Raw genomic sequence first — 22,953 nt, forward strand, 5'->3', positions numbered from 1 at the left:
TTAATGGAGAAAATGATCTCTAAGTCGTGGCCTGACGTGGCCGGCAGGAGGCAGGTGGTGGAAGGCCCGGTGCCTGTACTGATGGGATGTGCAGGGACCCTGGGTGCACCTAGGACTGCAGAACTGGGGCATGAAGCACACCTTGCAGGCCGTTCCCATCCGGGCATACCTGCCATACAGCCAGATGCCTGGGGAAGGATGTGCTTGGAGCCCAGGAGAGGAGGGCATGAGAGAGGCACAGCACATGAGGCTGAGCTGCAGGACAGGGAGTCTGCACAGCGGCCCTCACTCCAAAAGCAGTGCCAACGGGACCTGGAGGAATCTGGAGCCCAACCTGGGGAGAGTGCTGACCACTGTCCTCACAGGACCAGGCGCCCGGGCTGACCTGGCTTCTTCGTGTCTCGGACGCGTGGACCTCGGGGCCACCCTCAGTAGGCCCACCTGGGGGCTCGGCCCATGCATATTTGCTCAAGGACAGGGGGCATCGCGCAGAAAACACAGGCCACCCAGGACCATGCCCACACTGCCCCATCGGGGGAAACCCCACACCCTCCACTCTGGCCAGTTTGCAGAGGCTAGAATGAGGGTCTAGGAGGCACTCAGGAGGACGCACACCTGGAGACAGCACATGATGCCATGGCACCCTGTGAATCCCGGTATCTTCCGTGACAGGGGCTCGGTTGATAATTGCTGGAATAAATTAAATCCTTCCCCAAAATTCACAGGACCGCATCATGAATCTCCTGAGGCTAACTGGCTGGTGGCCTTGGGAGCGTCGCTGCAACACCGTTCCAGGCTTCACCGGAGACCCGCTATCATCCCTGCAGCTCCCACAACTGGTTCTATGGCTGCCATGGCATGGACCGGACAGCTCCAGTGTGGACCGAGGCTGCCCTGGGGGCAGGGACAGATGGGCACAGAGCAAACACGGTGTGACAAAGAAGAGCATGGAGCAGCAGCAAGAGGCAGCAGGGAACAGAGGCAGGTATGAAGGAAAGGGGAGGCCAAGTGGGACATGAGTGACCACCGGGAGGCCCAAGCCAGGCGCTGATGGTTGCGATGCATGGTGTGGCCCACAGTGGACATGCTCCAGGTCCTGGGGCCCCGGGCCCACAGGATCCAAGGGACATTGCTCCTCTCAGGAGCGCTCAGTGCGGAGGAACAGACACACAGTCACCCTCAGGAGAAAGGCCATGAACTCCTCCCAAGTTAAAATAAGAGCAATAAGGTCCTCGCTAAAGTAGGTACCTGTAAATTAGGGACCCGTTCACAGCTGTGGGAACAAAGCCCTGCCCTCCCCCCGCCCCCCCCCCCCCCCCGCTCCAGGGACAGAGTGGGGAGGGACGAGGAGGGGAGGGGGGCATGCACGTGGTTCTCACCACACCTGCTTCCCCCACTCCGGGTGCCTGGGCCCACCTGGCCACGGGCGGGCACCTAGGACCCGGCCCACTGCTGGGCTGCACAGCAGCCTGCACATGGTTGTACCCCACCCCCTGGCACCCTGAGCCCCGCAGCACCTCACCACCACCCCAAACCCTGGCCCGGCCCCTGGGGAGCACCTGCAGTGCCCAGTGCTCCCGTATAGTGGCCACCCCAAAGCACTGGTGGAGGGGAGGCCCGACAGCACAGACACAGGAGGTGGTGGCATGGAGCCAAATGCTGCAGGCCACCGAGTGCAAGGACGCCACCCAGTGCGGTGTCCCTGCCGCTGGCACCAGCCTGTTCCAGGGCTCACGGAGCCAGTGTACTTGGGACAGGACACCGTGCAACCTGCAGGCCCAACGGAAGCCCGGAAGCTCTGGAGTACAGACACACTGCTCAAACTTCAGAGGTCAGATGGTCAGATGGTCCCCACCACCTGCCTGCCCCCCACGTCCATGAGTCTACAGGCCGCCTCTACTTGAGGTGGGGGTAACTACCCATCTTGACCTCAGAGCCCTCCCAGCTGCCAGGCCCTCCGTTGTCACAGCCACCAGCCCCACAGAACTCCCCCGATGTGCACACATGAGGACAGCACCCCGAACCCCGAGGGCATCTGCACCCAGGTTCCAGCTCCCCCAGCTCTTCGTTCCATTCTCCATATGGAGCTTGGCCTAACCAGGGCCCTGAGCGGGACCAGAGGGGCCACCCGTCTATGGCAGGGAGAAGCACATTGGCAAGGCCACAGAGGAGTGCCCACTACAGGTAAACCTGAGGGCAGCAGAGGTGAGCGCAGGAAGCGCAGGACACTCGAGATGGCCCGGAGTCCCAGGGGCCGGCAAGGGACATGCGCAGGGTGTCCAGGCAACCCCAGGCACACCACATTTGCTCCCCGAGGCCCTGCCCGCACCAGGCTGCGGACCAGAGGCCAGGTAGCCGAGGCCGTGTCCCAAACCACAGAAATTCAGACCTGTGGCTTCTGATCAGGTCTTCCCACCCCAGCTTCCTGTCGCAGAGGACCCCCATGTGTGCTGGGGCAGCGCCAGGCACATGTGGGCAAGCTCACTCCCCTCTGCCTCAGGGATAACCGGGCCACAGGTGGGCCTCACGCTACCGCTGGAGATCCGTCTTATTAATCCCATCCTACCGCTGGGGATGCAAGGCACCGACCAGCTCGTCCCTTTTAAGGCTCCTCACGACCTTCAAATAAGTCATCACCGGCTTCAAGTCAGGCTTCACTGCCTGGTAGGAGAGGGAGTGGGCAGGGATGCTAACTGATGGGCACGCCTTATCAGCCAGTTCCAGTTGGATCAATGCAGTCATTAGGACTCATTATTCTCATTCATGCTCTCCCTCCACCCACACATGTCTGCTAATGAATGACCAGCCACTCAAGATCATTTAGGACCATTTTACCTATGGTTCTTGTATCAGATTATGCAAATAAATCAATTCCACCCTAACGGCCTGGTTGCCTTTGCAATTCATCAAAATCCATTCTCAAAACCTGCATATCTCAGTACGTTATAATGATATCATCGATTCAGTTGTTTGTTTTTCCTGCCTTTATGGTGGCATAATACCCACAACGTAAAATGCTCCACCTTAACCACTTCCATGTGTCCAGTTCACAGGTATTAAACAATTCACACTGCTGGGCAACCATCACCACCATCCATGCCCGTAACACCTCTCAGCCTCTTACACTGAAACGCTACACCTGTTAAATACTGACCTCCCATTCTTCCCCCAACCCAACCCCTAGGGATACCATCCTACTTCCCGTCTTTATGGTCTCAACTTCTCCGGGTACCTCACAGAAGCGAAATCACACAGAATCGGTCTTCTCGTGACTGGCTGAGTTCATGAGCATAACGTCAAGGTTTATCCATGTGGCAGCAAGCATCAAGATTTGCTTCCTTTTTAAGACCAAAAAATACTCTTGTATGGATATACCATATTTGGCTCATCCGCTCATCCATCACTGGACACTAGGGTTATGTATATATATATAATATACATTATAGCTGTTATGAATAATGCTGCTGCAAAATGCTGCTGCATTTTAGCTGTTATGAATAATGCTGCTGCAAACGAAGGTATACCGATACCTCTTCAACACCCTGCTTTCCATTCTCTAGAGTACAAACCTAGAAGTGAAACAGCTGGTCATTGTAGGTTTAACTTTTTGAGCAATGTCCACTATTTCACAAGGCAGCTGCACCAAAGGTGGGACGTTCCCATTGACAATGCACGTTCTTGCCAGTACTGCTGTTTTCTCTTTTGTTGAGAGTGGCCACCCTAATGGGTATGACGTGGTACCTCAGTGCAGTTTTGATTTGCATTTCCTGATAATTAGTGGTGTTGAGTAGACTTGCATGTGCTTTTTTGGCCATTTCGTATATCTTCTTTGTAGAAATGTGTACTCAAGTCCTTTACCCACTTTTGAATTGGGTTGTTGTTGTTGTTGAGTTGTAGAGGTTCTCTGCATATTCTAGGTATTAACCCCTCATCGCCTAGGGTTTTCAAATATTTTCTCCCATTCTGTAGGTTACCTTTTTACCCTGTGGACAGTGTCCTTTAATGCACAATTTTTGAAAATTTTCACGAAGCATAATTTGTCTATTTTTTCTTTTGTCACCTATGCCTTTGATTATTTATTTATTATTAAATCTACTTATGTAGATTTTTGTTTATTTCCAAGAGTTTCATTGTTTTAGGCCTTACATTTAGGTCTTAGATCCATCTGGAATTAATTTTTGTATGTGGGGTTAAGCAAAGGTCCTAACTTCATTCTTTTTCATCTGGATATTTAGTTTTCAGATTTCACCTGTTGAAAAGACTGTCCTTTCTCCCACTGAATGCTCCTTGTGCCTTGTCAAAAATCATTTGACCATACATATGAGGGTTTATTTTGGGGCTCCCTATTCTGTTCCACTGGTCTATATTATATATCTATCGTTATGCTGATACTACAACTGTTTTGATTACCACAAACTTTTGAAATCAGGAAGTAGGAGTCTTCCAGTTTTAGTCCTTTTTCAGGATTGTTTAGCTATACAGAATACCTTGAAATGTCATTTGAATTTTAGGTCAAATTTTTCTATTTCTGCAAAAAACGTCATTGGGATTTTGATAGGAATCATATTGAGTCTATAGATCACTTTGGGTAATTGGCATTTTAACAATATTGTCTCCAATTCATGAACATGAGATATATTTTCATTTATTTATATCTCCTATTTTAATGTCTTTCAGCAATGTTTTATAGTTTTCATTGTACAAGTCTTCACCTCTTTGGTTAATTCCTAAGTATGTTATTCTTTTTGATGCTACTGTAAATGGAATTGGTTTTTAAATTTTCCTTTTCAGGGATGCCTGGGTGGCTCAGCAGTTGAGTGTTCTGCTTCGGCTCAGGTCGTGATCCCGAGGTCCTGGGATCGAGTCTCACATCGGGCTCCCTGCAGAGAGCCTACTTCTCCCTCTGCCTGTGTCTCTGTCTCTCTCTGTGTCTCTCATGAGTAAATAAATAATTTTAAAAATTAAAAAAATAAATTTTCCTTTTCAGATTATTCATTGCTTATGTGAGAAATGAAACTGTTTTTTGTATGCTTTTGTATCCTGCTACTTTGCTGAATTCATTTATTAGATCTAACACTTTCTTTAAGAGAGTCTTTAGATCATACAGATTTATATATGGATGCCTTTTATTTCTCTTTCTTAATTGCTCTGACCAGATTTCTAGTGCTATGCCAGATAAAAGTGATGAAAGTAGGCACCTGATCTTAAAGGAAAAGCTTCCAGCCTTTCACCATCGAGTATTATGTTTGCTGTGGATTTTTCTATATGGCTTTCATTATGTGGAGGTAGATGACTCTTGAACAACATGGGGGTTAGGGGCACCAACTCCCCACACAGTTGAAAAATGAGTAAAACTACTAATTCCCCAAAAGCTTTACTAATTTCCTACTTTTGACCAGAAGCCTCACTGATAACACAATCATTTGACACATATTTTACATGCTATACACTTTATTCTCACATAAAGTGTTACTGAGAATAATCATAAGGAGGAAAAAATACACCTACAGTATGAAACTGTATTTGTCCAAAATATCTGCATATAAGTGGAGCAAGGCAGCTCACATCTATGCTGTTCAAGAGTCAACCAAATTTTGTTGACTGTTTTTATCATGAAATGTTTTTGAATTTTGCCAAATGCTTTTTCTGCATCAAGTGAGATGACCATGTGACGTTTCTCTCCCTTCATTCTGTTCATGTGGTGGAATAATACACCGATTGAGCTTCCCATGTTGAAGCACCCTTGCATTCCAGGAATAAATCCCTGTGAATGTGGTGGAATAATACACTGAGCTTCCCATGTTGAACCACCCTTGCATTCCAGGAATAAATCCCTGTGAATGCTGTAGAATTCAGTTTGCCAGCATTTTTGCATCAAGGTTCCTAAGGAAGACTGGTTTATAGCTTTCTTTCCTAGTATCTTTTGCTCTGGTATTAGGACTACAATGACCTTGCAGAATAAGTTAGAAGTATTCCCTCCTCTTCGATTTTTTTGGAGAAGTTTGAGAGAACTGACATTAGTGCTTGTAGACTTCACCACTGAAGCTGTCAGGTCTGAGGCTTTTCTTTATTGGGAGATTTTTACTACTGGCTCAACCTCCTTTCTACTTAAAAGTCTAATCAGATTTTCTATTTCTTTGAGATTTAGTCTTTGTAGGTTTTGTGTTTGTAGGAATCTGTCCATTTCATCTAGATTATCCAACATCTTGGCATATAATTATTCATAGAATCATCTTGATCCTTTTCATTTCTGTAGAATCAGCCATTTTCATTTCTGATTTTGGTAATTTGGTCTTCCCTCTTCTTAGTCCATCTGGCTAAAGGTTTGTCAATTTTGTTCATCTTCTTAAAGAATAAACTTGATTTCATTGATTGTCTCTATTGTTACACTCACCTCTGCCCTAATATTTATTATTTCCTTCTTTCTGCTAGCTTTTAGTGTACACTTTTACTGGTTCCCTAGTTATAAAGTTAGGTTGTTGATATCCTTTTTTTTATGATAGTCACAGAGAGAGAGAGAGAGAGAGAGAGAGAGAGAGAGAGGCAGAGACATAGGCAGAGGGAGAAGCAGGCTCCATGCACCGGGAGCCCGACGTGGGATTCGATCCCGGGTCTCCAGGATTGCGCCCTGGGCCAAAGGCAGGCGCTAAACTGCTGCGCCACCCAGGGATCCCTATCCTTCTTTTTTAATGTAACAATTTGTACCTATAAATTTCCCCCTTAGCACTACTTTCACTGTGTCCCATAAGTTTTGGTAAGTTGTGGTTTTGTTTTCATTCTCTAAGTATTTTCTAATTTCCTTTGTGATTTCCTCTTTGAACCATTGGTTGTTTAAAAGTATATGGTTTAATTTCCACGATATTGTGAATTTTCCACTGTGATTGGCTCCATCCTGTTGTGGCTGGAGGAGATACTTTATATAATACCTATCTTTTAAAATTGATTGAGACCTAACTGGTCTAACGTATGGTCTGGAAAATGTCCCATACACACTTGAGAAGAGGATGTGTGTACCTGTTGGGTGGAGGGTTCTATAAAATGTCTGTTAGATCTGGTTAGTTTATAGTGTATTGAAGTCCTCTGTTTCCTTATTCATTTTCTTTCTGCTTTTTTCTATCTATTACTGTGAGTGGGGTATTGAAGTCTAACAACTACTGTTCCACTTTCTCCCTTCAACTCTGTCAGCTTTTGCTTTGTAGATTTTGATGGTCTGTCGTTAGGTGCATGTTTATACTTGTTGTATCTTATTGCTTTATTGAAACTTTTCTTAACATACAATGTTCTTCCTTGTCTCTTGTAAACTTTTTATTTAAAGCCTAATTTCCCTGAAATAAACATAGGCACCCTTGCTCTCCTTTGATTACTGCTTGCGTTGAAACTAATTTTGCACCCTTTCTCTTTCAACCCATTTGTGTCTTTGGATTCAAGTGAGTCTCTTGTAGATATCATACGGATGGATCATGTGTTTTTATCCATTCTGCCATTCTCTGTCTTTTGACTGGAGAGTTTAATACATTTATATTTAAAGTAATGGCTGAAAAGGAGGTATTTCTTTCTGTGATTATACTATTTGTCTTATGTGACCTATAGCTCTTTGTCCCTCACGTCTTGCATTCCTGTCATTTAGTTGATTTTTTTTTGTAGTGAAATGCTTAAATTTCTTAATTTCCTTTTGTGTATATTCTAGAACTATCTTCTTTGTGATACCATGGGGATTACATTTAGGATCCTAGAATTATAGCATTCTAAGTTGAACTTATAATATGTTAACTTTTAATATTATATAAAAACTCCACTCCTAAATAGGGGTGGTGGAAGGGGAGTGAGGGCGGGGGGTGGGGGTGAATGGGTGACGGGCACTGAGGAGGGCACTTGAAGGGATGAGCACTGGGTGTTATTCTGTATGTTGGTAAATTGAACACCAATAAAAAATAAATTTAAAAAAAAACTCCACTCCTTTATAGCTCTATTTCCAACCCTCTCAGCTGCTGTCACAAAATTATATCTTTATATATTATATGCCAAAAAAATATTTTTAAATGCATTCATTGTGTAAATTATGTAGAGAATAAGATTCAGAGTTAAAAACCAAAGTTATAGTAATACCAATTATTACTTTTTACTGGTATTAGCTTTTATACTGGTAATTGGAGTTTTTCCATTAAATGTATTAGTCTCTTAAACTATGTAGAAAATGGGCAGCCCTGGTGGCTCAGCGGTTTAGTGCCACCTTCAGCCCAGGGCCTGATTCTGGAAACCAGGGATCAAGTCCTACGTCAGGCTCCCTGCATGGAGCCTGCTTCTCCTTCTGCCTGTGTCTCTGCCTCTCTCTCTCTGCATCTCCCATGAATAAAATAAATAAAATCTTTAAAAAATAAAAATAAAATAATAAAATAGACTATGTAGAAAACAAACCACTGTTAAAATACTAGCTTTTATACTGCTCATGTGTTACCTTTTCTGAGATCTTTATTTCTCCATACAGCTTAGAGTTATTGTCTAGTGTCTGCTGTCTGCGTGCATTTCACCTTGTAGGATTACTTTTAGCATATCTTGAAGGGCAGGTATATTCGTCATGAACCCCCTCTGCCTTTATTTACCTGGGAAAGTCCCCTCCTTCTGAAGGAAAGTTTTGCAGGATACAGAATTCTGGATTTTAGGGGGCAAGGTGGTGGAGGACTCCCCTCACTTCTGAAGGAAAGTTTTGCAGGATATAGAATTCTGGATTTTAGGGGGTAAGATGGTGGAGGACTACGGGTCCTCAACTCACCTGGCCCCACCAACTTACCTAGCTAACTTTCAAACCATCCTGAACACCTATGAATTCAACCTAAGATTTAAACAGAGGACAGCTGGAAAGCTACAGAGAGAAGGGTTTCCACTTCTAACAAGTTTCTTCCTTTTTGACTTTCATATTTCTACAATTACAGGTCTTAGATATATTTTCCACTTCTAGATTCCCTTAAAAATACTCACCTTAACTTGGGGAGACATCCAAGATACGTTTTTTTTGTTTTGTTTTGTGTTGTTTGTTTTCTCTGCCTCATTTTGTTCTACAATGGTGGAAGTTAATACATTCTAAAACATGACCAGCATGCACCCAGAATCAAGTGGTATACCATGCTGGTTCATTCTGTGAGATTATATTCTCTCTTCATTCCCATTCTGCCCCTCTCTTTTATCTCATTTATGTTTTGGTGGTCACTGTTGGGGCTTTCTACAAGTATTTCTGGTTTATATAAATTTGGGAATAAGCATCTTCTAACATACACATCATAATATACTCAGAACCAAGAGGATCCTCCTCTAGGGCCCCTCAAGGTAGACTACATTCTCCCTCCACTACAACTTCATCACCACTACCATCTTCCAGTACCCCCACTTTTTTTTCTTTTCTCCTCTTTCTTCCTCTTTACTTTTGCTTTTTGCTCTTTTCTTTTTTTTTTTTCTACTTCTCTTTGGGATTCTTGGCCTTTTATTTTTTTACTACTTTGTTTTAAAATTTGTTTTTCACTTTAGTGGTCCTTTTGTTTTTATTTCATTCTGATCTTTGTTTTCAATTTCTGGTCTTTGACCTCGCCAGAATCATCTAGGGTGAAATTTACTTAGGTCATGGTTGATATTTATGACTCAGCCTGCTCATACAGCCACTCTGCACTGAGCAAAATGACTAGAAGGAAGAACTTACCACAAAAGAAGGAATCAGAAACAGTACTCTCTGCCACAGAGTTACAGAATTTGGATTACAATTCAATGTCAGAAAGCCAATTCAGAAGCACAAGTTAAAAAGCTACTGGTGGCTCTGGAAAAAAGCATAAAGGATTCAAGAGACTTCATGACTGCAGAATTTAGATCTAATCAGGCAGAAATTAAAAATCAATTAAATGAGATGCAATCCAAACTGGAGGTCCTAATGACGAGGGTTAATGAGGTGGAAGAAAGAGTGAGCGACATAGAACACAAGTTGACGGCAAGGAAGGAAGGTGAGGAAAAAGGAGAAAAACAATTAAAAGACCATGAAGAAAAGTTAAGGGAAATAAATGACAGCCTCAGAAGGAAAAATCTACGTTTAATTGGAGTTCCAGGGGGCGCTAAAAGGGACAGAGGACCAGAAAGTGTATTTGAACAAATCATGCCTGAGAACTTCCCTAACTTGGGGATGGAAATAGGCATTCAGATCCAGGAGATAGAGAGGTACCCCCCCAATCAATAAAAACCATTCAACGCCTCAATATTCAATGGTGAAACTTGCGAATTGCAAAGATATAGAGAAAATACTGAAAGCAGCAAGAGACAAGAAATCCCTAACTTATATGGGGAGAAATATTAGCTTAACAGCAGACCTCTCTACAGACACCTGGCAGTCCAGAAAGGGCTGGCAGGATATATTCAGGTCCTAAATGAGAAGAACATGCAGCCAAGAATATTCTATACAGCAAAACTCTCATTCAGAATAGATGGAGAGATAAAGAGCTTCCAGGATAGGCAGAAACTGAAAGAATATGTGACCACCAAACCAGCTCTGCAAGAAATATTAAGGGGGACCCTGTAAAAGAAAGAGGAAACCCAAAGAAATAATCTACAAAAACAGGGACTGAATAGGTATCATGATGACACTAAATTCATATTTTTCAATAGTTACTCTGAATGTGAATGGGCTAAATGATCCCATCAAAAGACACAAGGTTTCAGACTGGATTAAAAAACAAGACCTATCTATTTGCTGTCTACAAGAGACTCATTTGAGACCTAAGGACACTTCCAGCCTGAAAATGAAAGGTTGGAGAACAATTTACCATTCAAATGGTCCTCAAAAGAAAGCTGGGGTAGCCATCCTCATATCAGATAAATTAAAATTTATCCCAAAGACTGTAGTAAGAGAAGAAGAGGGACACTATATCATACATAAAAGGTCTATCCAACAAGAAGACCTAACAATCATAAATCATAAATATTTAAATCATAAATATTTATGCCCCTAATGTGGGAGCTGCCAAGTGTATCAATCAATTAATAACCAAAGTAAAGACATACTTAGATAATAATACACTAATAGTAAGAGACTTCAATACGGTACTTTCTGCAAATGACAGATGTTCTAAGTACAACATCTCCAAAGAAACAAGAGCTTTAAATGATAACACTGGAACAGATGGATTTCACAGATATTTACAGAACTTTGCATCCAAATGCAACTGAATACACATTCTTCTCAAGTGCATGTGGAACTTTCTCCAGAACAGAGCACATACTGGGTCACAAATCAGGTCTCAACTGATACCAAAAGACTGGGGTTGTCCCCTGCATATTTTCAGACCACAATGCTTTGAAACTAGGACTCAATCACAAGAAGAAATTTGGAAGAAACTCAAACACATGGAAGTTAAAGAGCATCCTGCTAAAAGATAAATGGGTCCACCAGGAAATTAGATGAGAATTAAAAAGATTCATGGAAACTAATGAAAATTAAGGTACAACCATTCAAAACCTTTGGGATACAGCAAAGCAGTCCTAAGAGGGAAATAAATCGCAATACAAACATCCCTCAAAAAAAATTGGGAAAAACTCAAATACACAAGCTAACCTCACACCTAAAGGAACTGGAGAAAGAACAGCAAATAAAACCTACACCAAGTAGAAGAAGAGAGTTAATAAAGATTTGAGCAGAACTCAATGAAATAGAGACCAGAAGAACTGTAGAACAGATCAACGAAACCAGGAGTCGGTTATTTGAAAGAATAAGATAGATAAACTATTAGCAAGCCTTATTAAACAGAAAAAACTCAAATTAATAAAATCAGGAATGAAAAAGGAGAGATCACAACCAATACCAAGGAAATACAAACAACTTTAAAAACGTATTATGAGCAGGTATATGCCAATAAATTAGGCAATCTAGAAAAAGTGGATGCATTTCGGTAAACCACAAACTACCAAAACTGGAACAGGAAGAAATAGAAAACCTCAACAGGCCGATAACCAGGCAGGAAATTGAAGCAGTCATCAAAAACCTTCCAAGACACAAGAGTCCAGGGCCAGATGGCTTCCCAGGGGAATTCTATCAAACGTTTAAAGAAGAAACAATACCTAATCTGCTAAAGCTGTTCCGAAAGATAGAAAGAGATGGAGTACTTCCAGACTCGTTCTATGAGGCCAGCATCACCTTAATTCCAAAACCAATGACCCCACCAAAAAGGAGAATCACAGACCAATATCCCTGATGAACACAGATGCAAAAATTCTCAACAAGATACTAGCCAATAGGATCCAACAGTACATTAAGAAGATTATTCACCATAACCAAGTGGGATTTATCCCCGGGATGCAAAGCTGTTCAACACTCATAATGCAATCAAAGTGATAGATCATATCAACAAGAGAAAAAAACAAGAACCAGATGATCCTCTCAATAGATGCAGAGATAGCATTTGACAAAATACAGTATCCATTCCTGATCAAAATTCTTCAGAGTGTAGGGATAGAGGGAACATTCCTCAGCATCTTAAAAGCCATCTATGAAAAGCCCACAGCAAATATCACTCCCAATGGGGAAACACTGAGAGTCTTTCCCCTAAGATCAGGAACATGACAAGGATGTCCACTCTCACCACTGCTATTCAACATAGTATTAGAAGTCCTAGCCTCAGCAATCAGACAACAAAAAGACATTAAAGGCATTCAAATTGGCAAAGAAGAAGTCAAACTCTCCCTCTGCAGATGACATGATACTGTACATAGGAAACCCAATATACTCCACCCCAAGATTGCTAGAACTTATACAGCCATTCAGCAGTGTGGCAGGATACAAAATCAATACAATACAGTGGCGTTTCTATACACTAACAATGAGACTGAAGAAAGAGAAATTAAGGAGTCAATCCCATTTACAATTGCACCCAAAAGCATAAGATACCTAGGAATGAACCTAACCAAAGAGGTAAAGGATCTATACCCTAAAAACTACAGGAAAGTTCTGAAAGACATTGAGGAAGACACAAAGAGATGGAAAAATATTCCTATGTTCATGGATTGGCAGAATTAATATTGTGAAAATGTCAATGCTACCCAAGGCAATTTACATGTTCAATGCAATCCCTATCAAAATACCATGGACTTTCTTCAGAGAGTTGGAACAAATCATGTTAAGATTTGTGTGGAATCAGAAAAGACCCAAATAGCCTAAGGAATATTGAAAAAGAAAACCATATCTGGGGGCATCACAATGCCAGATTTCAGGTTATACTACAAAGCTGTGGTCATCAAGACAGTGTGGTACTGGCACAAAAACAGACACATAGATTAATGGAACAGAACAGAGAACCTAGGAATGGGCCCTCAATTCTATGGCCAACTAATATTCGACAAAGCAGGAAAGACTATCCACTGGAAAAAGGACAGTCTCTTCAATAAATGGTGCTGGGAAAATTGGACAGCCACATGCAGAAGAATGAAACTAGACCACTCTCTTACACCATACACAAAGATAAACTCAAAATGGATGAAAGATCTAAATGTGAGACAAGAATCCATCAAAATCCTAGAGGAGAACACAGCCAACACCCTCCTTGAACTTGGCCACAGCAACTTCTTGTAAGATACATCTATGAAGGCAAAGGAAACAAAAGCATAAATAAACTATTGGGACTTAAGAGAATAAGCTTCTGCACAACAAAATAAACAGTCAACAAAACTCAAAGACAACCTACAGAATGGGAGAAGATATTTGCAAATGACCTATCAGATAAAGGGCTAGTATCCAAGATCTATAAATAACTTATTAACATCAACAGCAAAGAAACAGACAATCCAGTCATGAAATGGACAAAAGACATGAAAAGAAATTTCACCAAAGACACACACATGGCCAACAAGCACATGAGAAAATGCTCAGCATCACTTGCCATCAGGGAAATACCAATCAAAACCACAAGGAGATACCACCTCACACCAATGAGAATGGTCAAAATTAACAAGACAGGAAACAATAAATGTCAGAGAGGATGTGGAGAAAGGGGATCCCTCTTGCACTGTTGGTGGGAATGTGAACTGTGCAGCCACTCTGGAAAATTGTGTGGAGGTTCCTCAAAGAGTTAAAAATAGAGCTACCCTATGACCCAGCAATTGCACTGCTGGGGATTTACCCCAAAGATACAGATGCAGTGAAAGACCAAGACACCTTCACCCCCAATGTTTCTAGCAGCAATGTCCACAATAGCCACACTGTGGAAGGAGCCTCGGTGTCCATCGACAGATGAATGGATAAAGATGTGGTCTCTGTATACAATGGAATATTACTCGGCCATTAGAAACGATGAATATCCACCATTTGCTTCAACATGGATAGAACCTGGAGGGTATGATGCTGAGTGAAGTAAGTCAATCGGAGGAGGAAAAACATTACATGGTTTCATTCATACGGGGAATATAAAAAATAGTGAAAGGGATTAAAGAGGAAAGGAGAGAAAATGAGTAGGAAATATCGGTGAGGGTGACAGAACATGAGAGACTCCTAGCTCTGGGAAACGAACAAGGGGTGGTGGAAAGGGAGGTGAGTGGGGGGGGTTGGGGTGACTGGGTGACGGGCACTGAGGGAGGCACTTGATGGGATGAGCAATGGGTGTTATGCTATATGTTGGCAAATCGAACTCCAATAAAAAATATATCTGGTAGACAGCTGTTTTCAGTCAGGATGTTGAATAAATGGGCCCACAGTCTTCTGGCCTCTAGAGTTTCTGAGGAGAAATTTGCTGACAGGCTTATTGACAATCCCTTATATGCAACAGTTTGCTTCTTTTTTTGCTGCTTTCAAGATTCACTTTTTGTGTTGTTTCACTGTTAGATGATAATGGGTCTTAGTGTGGATTTCTTGGAGTTCATCTTACTTAGGAGTTTATTGACCTTGTACATTTATATTTATGTATTTCATCAAATTTAGGGATTTTTAAGCCATTATTTCTTCAGATATTCTCTCTGCCCTTCTGTCTTCTACTGGTATTCTCACAGTGGTCTCCCTAGATTCTTACAAGTCCCTTAGGCTTGTTCACTCTTCCTCAAATGTTTTTCCTGCTGTTCCTCAGATTCAGTAATTATCATTGTCCTGCCTTCACAATCACTGTTTCTTTCTTCTGGCTGTTCAGATCAGCCTTTGAATTCCTATAGTAAAATGCTCACTGCAGTTACTGTGCTTTTCAGCTCCATAATTTCTTTTTATGTTTTCTATCTCTTTTTGAAAGTTCCATTTTGTTCACACATCATTTTCCTTTTTTCCACATCTTCCTTTAAGTTCTTTAAGCATCTTCCATTAAGACAGTTGCTTTAAATCCTTTATCTAATAGATCTACCATTAGACCTTTTTCAGGGAATTTCTGCTAAGTTATCTTTTTTCCTTTGAAATGGCCATACTCTCCTGTTTCTTTGTATGTCTTGTGATTTTGTTGTTGCCATCATTGTTGTTGTTGAACACTGGGACATCTGAATCTAATAATGTGGTAATTATTGAAATCATGTTCTCCTTCCCCAAGACTCACTGGACTTTGTTACTTTTTTGTTATAGTTTTGGGGTTTTTTATTGCTGTGGGCTATCTCTGTGCCAAGGATCAGCCAAAGGTATAATATATTTTCCCCATATATGTCTTGTTTTCTAATGTTCTAGCCCTTAATGTCTGTCTCTCAAAAGGTGAAAAGTGACAGGTGAAGGGAGTAAAAGTGGGGCACTGGCCCTTTAAATCCCGTGTAAGTCACAAGCTGCAGGGGGAGGGACTTGGAACAGAGGGAGGTGCAAGAGTGGCCACCCCCTCCTTATCTGCAGAATTGTGATCAGAAGCAGAATCAGTCATTAGAACACATACACTCAGTATTTGAAAGCATTTTTACCCACCCCGGCTTGCACAAGCCACGTGCAAATGTTTCCAGAATGCGTTCACAGCTGCCTGCCAGGGACTGAGGGTGGGAGACAGGTAGCTGCTCCTGCACTAAACTGAAATTTAGCTGAAACTGACCAAAATTAACCCCAATTTACTGTCCAAGGCTTCCCCTGGAAGTCCAAGCCTTCAGTAGACTCCAGAGTTACCAGTGCAGCTGTTGTCCAGGTACGAGGCATCTACCTGGTGCTTCCTGCTCTGTCATCTTCCCAGAACCCTTCTGCCTGCTTTTTGTAAAACTATCTCCTCAACTGAGCTTGGACTTCTCCAAGGATTCTCAGACTTACTACTGAATAGCCCTAGACAATATTTGCATGTAATTAGAGATTATGTGATTTAGTGTTTTGTGGATAGATATTAGCGATCCCCAGTCTTGTAATAACTGTAATCTCCCCTTACTTGGCCTAAACTACCACTCCCTCGGCATTATGGGGGCCAACAGAGAACAACAACGGGCCTGAACTTCCCAGGCACGGGTGTCTTCGCAATGACACTTTGCAAGTAGGGCTGTTAGAAAATTAGTTGGAATTTTCACATCTTGTAATTGCAGATATAATTATAGTACAAGGTCCTTCCTGAGATAATAAGTAATTATCCTTCACAAGAGAACTAAAATACGATCTTCAGGTGACTGCCTGCCATTAGTGCCATTTTCTACGATACACCTTACTATCTCATGGCCAAATTCAGGTTGGCTGAAAAACCATGCAAAACAAAAGATAAAATTCCTTTCCAAGGCTTCATGCACAGTGGATTGATGGCCTGGCCTCCAGTCTGAGAGCCCAGCCAGCAGTGCAGTTGGTTGTGTCTCAGGCTGTACATGGGGTAGAGCATGCCAGAGTTCCCATTCTTCCTCCTGTAAGTTTCAGGTGATTGAGCAAGAGTATAATTCAGAGCACCGGTTGTTTATTCACCTCCAAATTCCTTTCCCATCTGACTACCTCTACAGTTATTGCAAAGAGGCAGAAAACCAGATGCTCCTCTTGCAACCCAATTACCTTGTTGTAGTCTCCATCCCATCAGCTTCCCAGGAGGGTATCATGACGGATGCCTTTTTCATTTCAACCCTCCAAGTGTATTCAGCATGTGCAGCACTAGCGCCAAGGTGCCATCTGAAGCAGAAAGATAATTACAGGTGGAAAGAGGGAACTTACCCCTTCCACCCCACATCTCTGCCAGCCAGGTGGACGTGCACACATGTGGACGCTCTGTTATACAGAAGACTACATGCATCATGCGATCATGCATGGGCCACTGGAGAGATGAAACACGTGATATGTCCAAATTCCAGTTTTAAAAGTGTGGAAGGGGAAGTGTTCCTTTCATCAAATTACGGTATGCCACCCACTAGTATCTTCTCTTGATGGCTGCAGATTCTGGGTTAATTTCAGGGTTTGCAGTAATTGAAGAAAAGAAAGAAATGGGGAGTCCTTCACCAAACAAGAAATAGGCAAACTTGAGGGTTTTCTCAAGACCCAGCATTTAAGTGGATTATCCATGGTCTCCCCTCTGGGTCCCAGCATGGGGCCTTCAGGTCTTCACCAGCCAGACATGAAGTATGTGTTAGGACACAGGTGGCCGCTGCCTTTTCCTGGTGCCACGTCACAGCTTGTGACTTGAAAGAAAAGCCAGGCTTCCCCACTCCCATGTTTTCAAGGCCCACACAACCTCATATCCAGTGTCAAAGGATGCCGGGGAGATTCCAGGGCTGGCCTTGCAGCCTCATCTGCAACTTCTCTTTCCTTCCAAAACACATGACTCTGTGTGTATCTACTTTAAAATTCTCAGAGATTAGCTCCTAACACCACAGGATGGATGTGGCAACCTTGTCAGGCCATTAATTCTGCTTCCAAGGGAACTTCACTGATTTTGCCTCCTCTTGTCACTTTAAGAATGGTTGCACAGACTTTCAAAAAAATAAAAAATAAAAGAGATGCTTTTGGACCAAAACTAAGTGAGTATTTTTTTCCCCACTCAAGTGGAAAGCTGAGTTTTTCTGGGTGTAGGACAGGAAGGCAAGGAGCTAGTGAGAAAAGGTGACCATCTGAGGTCAGAGACCCAAAGGCAGCTGGGAGAGAAGCAAGAAGGTAAGCTGACATCCCAAAATAGACCAGGGGCTAAATCTCAGCTCAAGAGCTAGAGCTGGTGTTAGTTCCCTGGGGTGCAATGACAAAGTCCCAGGCAGTAGGGCTCAGAACAGGAGAAATTTATTTCTCCCAGTCCTGGAGGTTGGAAGTCCCAGCCAAGGTGTCAGCAGGGCTGCTTTCTGGAGAGGCTGCTCTGCTTGGTGCAGAGTAAGCTGTTTCTACCTGTATCCTCATATCGTTATCCCTCTGTGTCTGTCTCTGCATCCAAATGGCCCCTTTCCAGAAGGACATCAGTCATATTTGGATCAGGGTCTGCCTTACTGACCTCATCTTAACTGACTGTATTTGCAATGACCCTATTTCCAGATAAGGTCACATTCTGAGGTACTGGGAGTGAAGATTTCAAAATGTAAAATTTGGAGGGAGACACACTATAGCCCCTAATAGCGTATCACCCAGAAAAACTGAAGAGCAGTCAAAGTTGTTTATTAGACACATCTGTCCTTTTACACCAGTCCTGATTTCAAGCATCTCCATCAAATATGTGGGGTCACCAAGATTCCTGCTACTCTGTCCCTGACATGTTTGCCATGATCCAGAATGTTCTACATGCACCCTACCCGAGGCAGACAAGACAGGCATTCTGCCCCTTTCTGGGAAGGCTGTTCAGAGGTTTTGGTAAAGCCTCTCCCATGAAGACATCGTGGTGCCTTCACAGTGTGCACAGAGGAGGCAAAGCAGGGCAGAACCCACATCCAGGCCCATAACAGGAACAGGCCTGCCCAGCAATGGTGCTCAAAGGGCCTCCCAAGCAAACCAGGGGAAGCAGCCTTTTGTGCTAACAAAACAAATTACACAAAAACACCTGTTAGGGAATTTCCTTTTTCATACCAGTTTTTTAAAAAAGTAATTCCAGCATGACAGCCCGACAGCAGCATGACCAAGAAGAGCCCCCTCCTGCCTGGTTGTGCACGAGGACGGACGGCAACACGCAGACAGACTGGGCTCTCCCGGGCAGCAGTTCTGAGAACCTGTGGCCACAGCAAGCTCCTATGAGGCTCAAACTCCTGAGAGAGAGAGAGAGTTTATTCACCACAACACATTCACCTACGGGTGGCCTGGAGTGACAGCAGTGGGCGATGGGAACAGGTCAGGAACCACAGAATTGAGACATCTTTTGGATCCTCCCAGTTCTGAAATTCTGATTCTAGGACAATGAACTTCGGAAAAAATCAACAATAATTGAAAGGGAGCAAATTGAAAGGTATTTGCCTTACCTCTTAGGTTAACATAACAATTCAACTAATCAATGTAAGACCATTTAAAATGCAGGTAAGAGTCACCAAGTTCACTGTGACTTCACATTTGTGAGTACTCCTGCACACGCCCGAGAAGTATGGACGAGACACATGGGAAAACAAGAACAAAACCCGGAGGGACGGGGGAGAGCCCACAGTGACCTACGTCTAATTGATCATGTCAGTCCTCTAGACCTTCCAGAATGACAGGTGCCACTGGGACAATAAGAAGAGTCAATTTTACAAAAATCACTTAATCCGAGTGTACTATCACCCCCACCAAAGATTTTTTTTTTTAAGATTTTATTTATTCATGAGAGACACAGAGAGAGAGGCAGAGACACAGGCAGAGAGAGAGGCAGAAAGAGAGAAGCAGGCTCCATGCAGGGAGCCCAACATGGGACTCAATCCCAGGTCTCCAGGATCACGCCTGGGCCGAAGGCAGGCGCCAAACCGCTGAGCCACCCAGGCGTCCCCCAGCCAAATATTTTTTTTTAATAAATTAAGTTTTTATTGGTGTTCAATTTACCAACATACAGAATAACACCCAGTGCTCATCCCGTCAAGTGTCCCCCTCAGTGCCCATCACCCACTCACCCCCACCCCCCGCCCTCCTCCCCTTCCACCACCCCTAGTTCGTTTCCCAGAGTTAGGAGTCTCTATGTTCTGTCTCCCTTTCTGATATTTCCCACACATTTCTTCTCCCTTCCCCTATATTCCCTTTCACTATTATTTATATTCCCCAAATGAATGAGAACATATACTGTTTGTCCTTCTCCGATTGACTTACTTCACTCAGCATAATACCCTCCAGTTCCATCCACGTTGAAGCAAATCCCACCAAAGATTTTAAACGTCAGTTTTACTCACTATAAATGCGATGTCCCAATACTGGGGCTGGGAGAGTCATAGATATCTAATAGCACAATGAAAAATAAAACAGGAGTTTCTACAAAGCAGGTCAAGATGAGTCACCAAAGGAGAACTTGGGACAAGCAATGCTGTGAGCCAAAAGCACACACAGGAGCCACCACTAGAGGTACTTTATCCCATCAGAGCGATGATACCCAACAGCAGGCCCGAGGACAGAACACAATCCATAATCTTCGGTCTCCCAAGGAAGAGTCCCTCCTGCACCTGCTGATGCTGCTGCCACTGTCCCTGGGCAGCAGACAGGCCTGAGGTTTTGGATGAAGACATGTCCAGATCCCCCCAGGAGGCCCTGCTCCAGGCATCTGTTGGCTGTATTCCCTACACAGAGTTTCTGCCGCAGGACATCCAACATCCCACTGCTGCCCTGACCACCTAGTGGGACCTGTCCCTGTTCGAGCGGCAAGGCACTATGTTGTGGCCCTGCATTCTCTGCCCAGAAGGGCGCCATGAGGCCTCTCTCTGGGGGTGCGCCTGTCCCACGTCCCTCCGGCAGAGCAGACACTGGGAGCTGAGCAGATGTGGCTGCAGTTTGCATGGCCTGGAGTAAAACCTCCAAATCTTTCACTGGGTTGCAAACCAGCATTCTGGGCTTGACTCCGACGGGCTGAGGTCTCCTTATTGAGAGCACCTGAAAAGCTTGCAGCTCCAGGACAGGCCTCTAGGGAATGCTTCTCGCCACCCGCCTGCCTACCTGAGACTCAATGTGCTGCGGGCTTGCCTCCAAAATTGGCAGGCAGCAAACAACTTTCAAGAGTTTTTCTAATGAACAGTATTTTACCTACACAATTCTCCCTGCTGCAAAGCAGGATTTAGCTAGTTCTACAGCATCTGCTATTCTCTGCATGAGCTTTTCTTACCTCAACCAAATCTGTATTCCTTTCCATCTTAAAAAGGTAGACCACATTCCTGGTTTTTGTTTCCTGTTACAGGTTTGTCTCTGTCGCCTGCTATCAGACACCCTGGACAGCAAAGCTTCAGAAAGGCACAGACGGGACTTTAGGCAAAGGGATTTTGCTCAACTTTGCAGACACTGTTACAGACACAGAATGGACAAAGTACACAGTGCACAAGTCCTTGCCCTCAGGTAACACTCTGCCACTTGCCCCAGAAAGCACATAAGTGCACACCCTCAGCCCTCCCCATCAGCCCCCCAGAGCTCTCAGACTTGGGACGAGCTCAACCTTCTGGGTCCTGGGCCCAGAGTAAGACCAAAGATCCCCAAGAGCCCAGGCACAGCACCCACCATGACCCTGACCTGGGAGCCAGTGCTCATGGTTCAACAAAACCTTGATCCTAAAATATCACATTGCTGAGAGGAACGGAGAACAAATTCACAATGCATTTATTAAGAAACAAGCCTTCAAGAGCATGAAAGCAAGATGTCTCCCACAACATCCACAAACTAGCGGCCATGAGGACGTGTATGCATGCTCCCTAGAGCTCTTCCTTGCCTGAGAAGTCGGAACAGGAAAGAAACATGCGTAGACAGAATGACAAAGGCACCAACACGCTGAGATTTTATTCTTTCAGTTACAGTGACATCTGGTGGTCTTCTACACCAGATGGAAATACTCCCAGGCTGAAACCAAAACACATCCTTACAGTATCTTTGGGATTGAAAGCAAAATACCATCAGAGGCATCATAAAATATTAATAAAATAATGAAAAAATTAATAAGAATATGTTTATACATATTTTTAATTTTAATAAACGAAAGGAATAAAGCACAATTTTCCTCTTCCTAGGCCACACCATGTTAAGGTAGCTTGGATTAGAGTAGCTCCCTCCATAGTGGAACGCTTCAAATAGAATTTTAAAAAGCAGCAGCAATCAGTCCCTGAGGGCAGGAGCCCACAGGCCTCCCCTCTGTGAAAACCATTCAGCGGCATCTTTTTTTTTTTTTTTAAGATTTTACTTATTTATTCATGAGAGACACAGAGAGAGAGGCAGAGGGAGAAGCAGCCTCCATGCAGGGAGCCTGATGTGAGACTCGATCCCGGGTCTCCAGGATCACGCCCTGGGCTAAAAGGCGGCACTAAACCACTGAGCCACCCGGGCTACCCTGTTCATCAACATCTTACAGGAAGCTCTTCTCTTTTTGAGTGAAATTGGGAGGAAGTGGATATTTATTACTTATTTCTGCAAAATGATACTTATTACTATATATGTCAAAATTAAATAAAATGGGTAATTCGGTGGCCTCAAAAAAAGTCTAAGTGATAAGAAAAGTTAACTGCATAATATAAATGTTTCCCCTATGTTTGCTGAACTACACTTGAACATATAACCAGGTCTTTGCAGTTTGACTATGGTGATAATATAAAAGATGGAGGAAGAAGGGGAGTCAGATTAAAATTTCAGATTTTGATCAAAGGTGAGAAGTGTTTTTTGTGTTTTGTTTAAGATTTTAAGTCATCTCTATACCCAATGTGGGGCTCAAACTCACAACCCCGGGATCAAGCATCTCCCGCTCCACCCACTGAGCTGGGCAGGTGTCCCGAAAGTCCAATATGTTTACATAAAATACGGCTGGCATAAACACTGGACTTCCTCAGTAATATGTACATCTGTTTGTATATTCCTATAGATACGAAAGACAGTTTGGAATTCTAACAATGTTATTTTAGAAGATACAGAGGTAATCTCCATATTCACCACCCATTCTAGCAATCACTTTACCCTCTAAGTAAAAAAGAAAAAAGCATCAAAAGGTA

The 22,953-nt window shown here is 43.4% G+C and overlaps 1 protein-coding gene across 2 annotated transcripts in view; it reads right to left on the bottom strand.

The window, feature by feature from the left end:
* The window catches only part of PTPRN2 (protein tyrosine phosphatase receptor type N2), a 727,688-nt gene that overhangs the window by 563,125 nt on the left and 141,610 nt on the right, over positions 1–22,953 (bottom strand). Inside the window, exons 1-2 of one of the 2 annotated variants that reach the window (XM_038559843.1) lie at positions 18,899–19,073; positions 16,919–17,032 (exon numbers count right to left, since the gene is read on the bottom strand). The exons of the other annotated variant lie outside the window; for it this stretch is intronic. Coding sequence (XP_038415771.1) covers positions 16,919–16,940 — 22 coding nt within the window. The 5' untranslated portion in view covers positions 16,941–17,032; positions 18,899–19,073. Of the gene's footprint in view, positions 1–16,918; positions 17,033–18,898; positions 19,074–22,953 lie in introns of those variants that run through there. 2 annotated transcript variants of the gene reach the window in all.

The sequence above is a fragment of the Canis lupus genome, chromosome 16 (genome assembly GCF_011100685.1).
Source record: "Canis lupus familiaris isolate Mischka breed German Shepherd chromosome 16, alternate assembly UU_Cfam_GSD_1.0, whole genome shotgun sequence".
Lineage (NCBI taxonomy): Eukaryota > Metazoa > Chordata > Mammalia > Carnivora > Canidae > Canis > Canis lupus.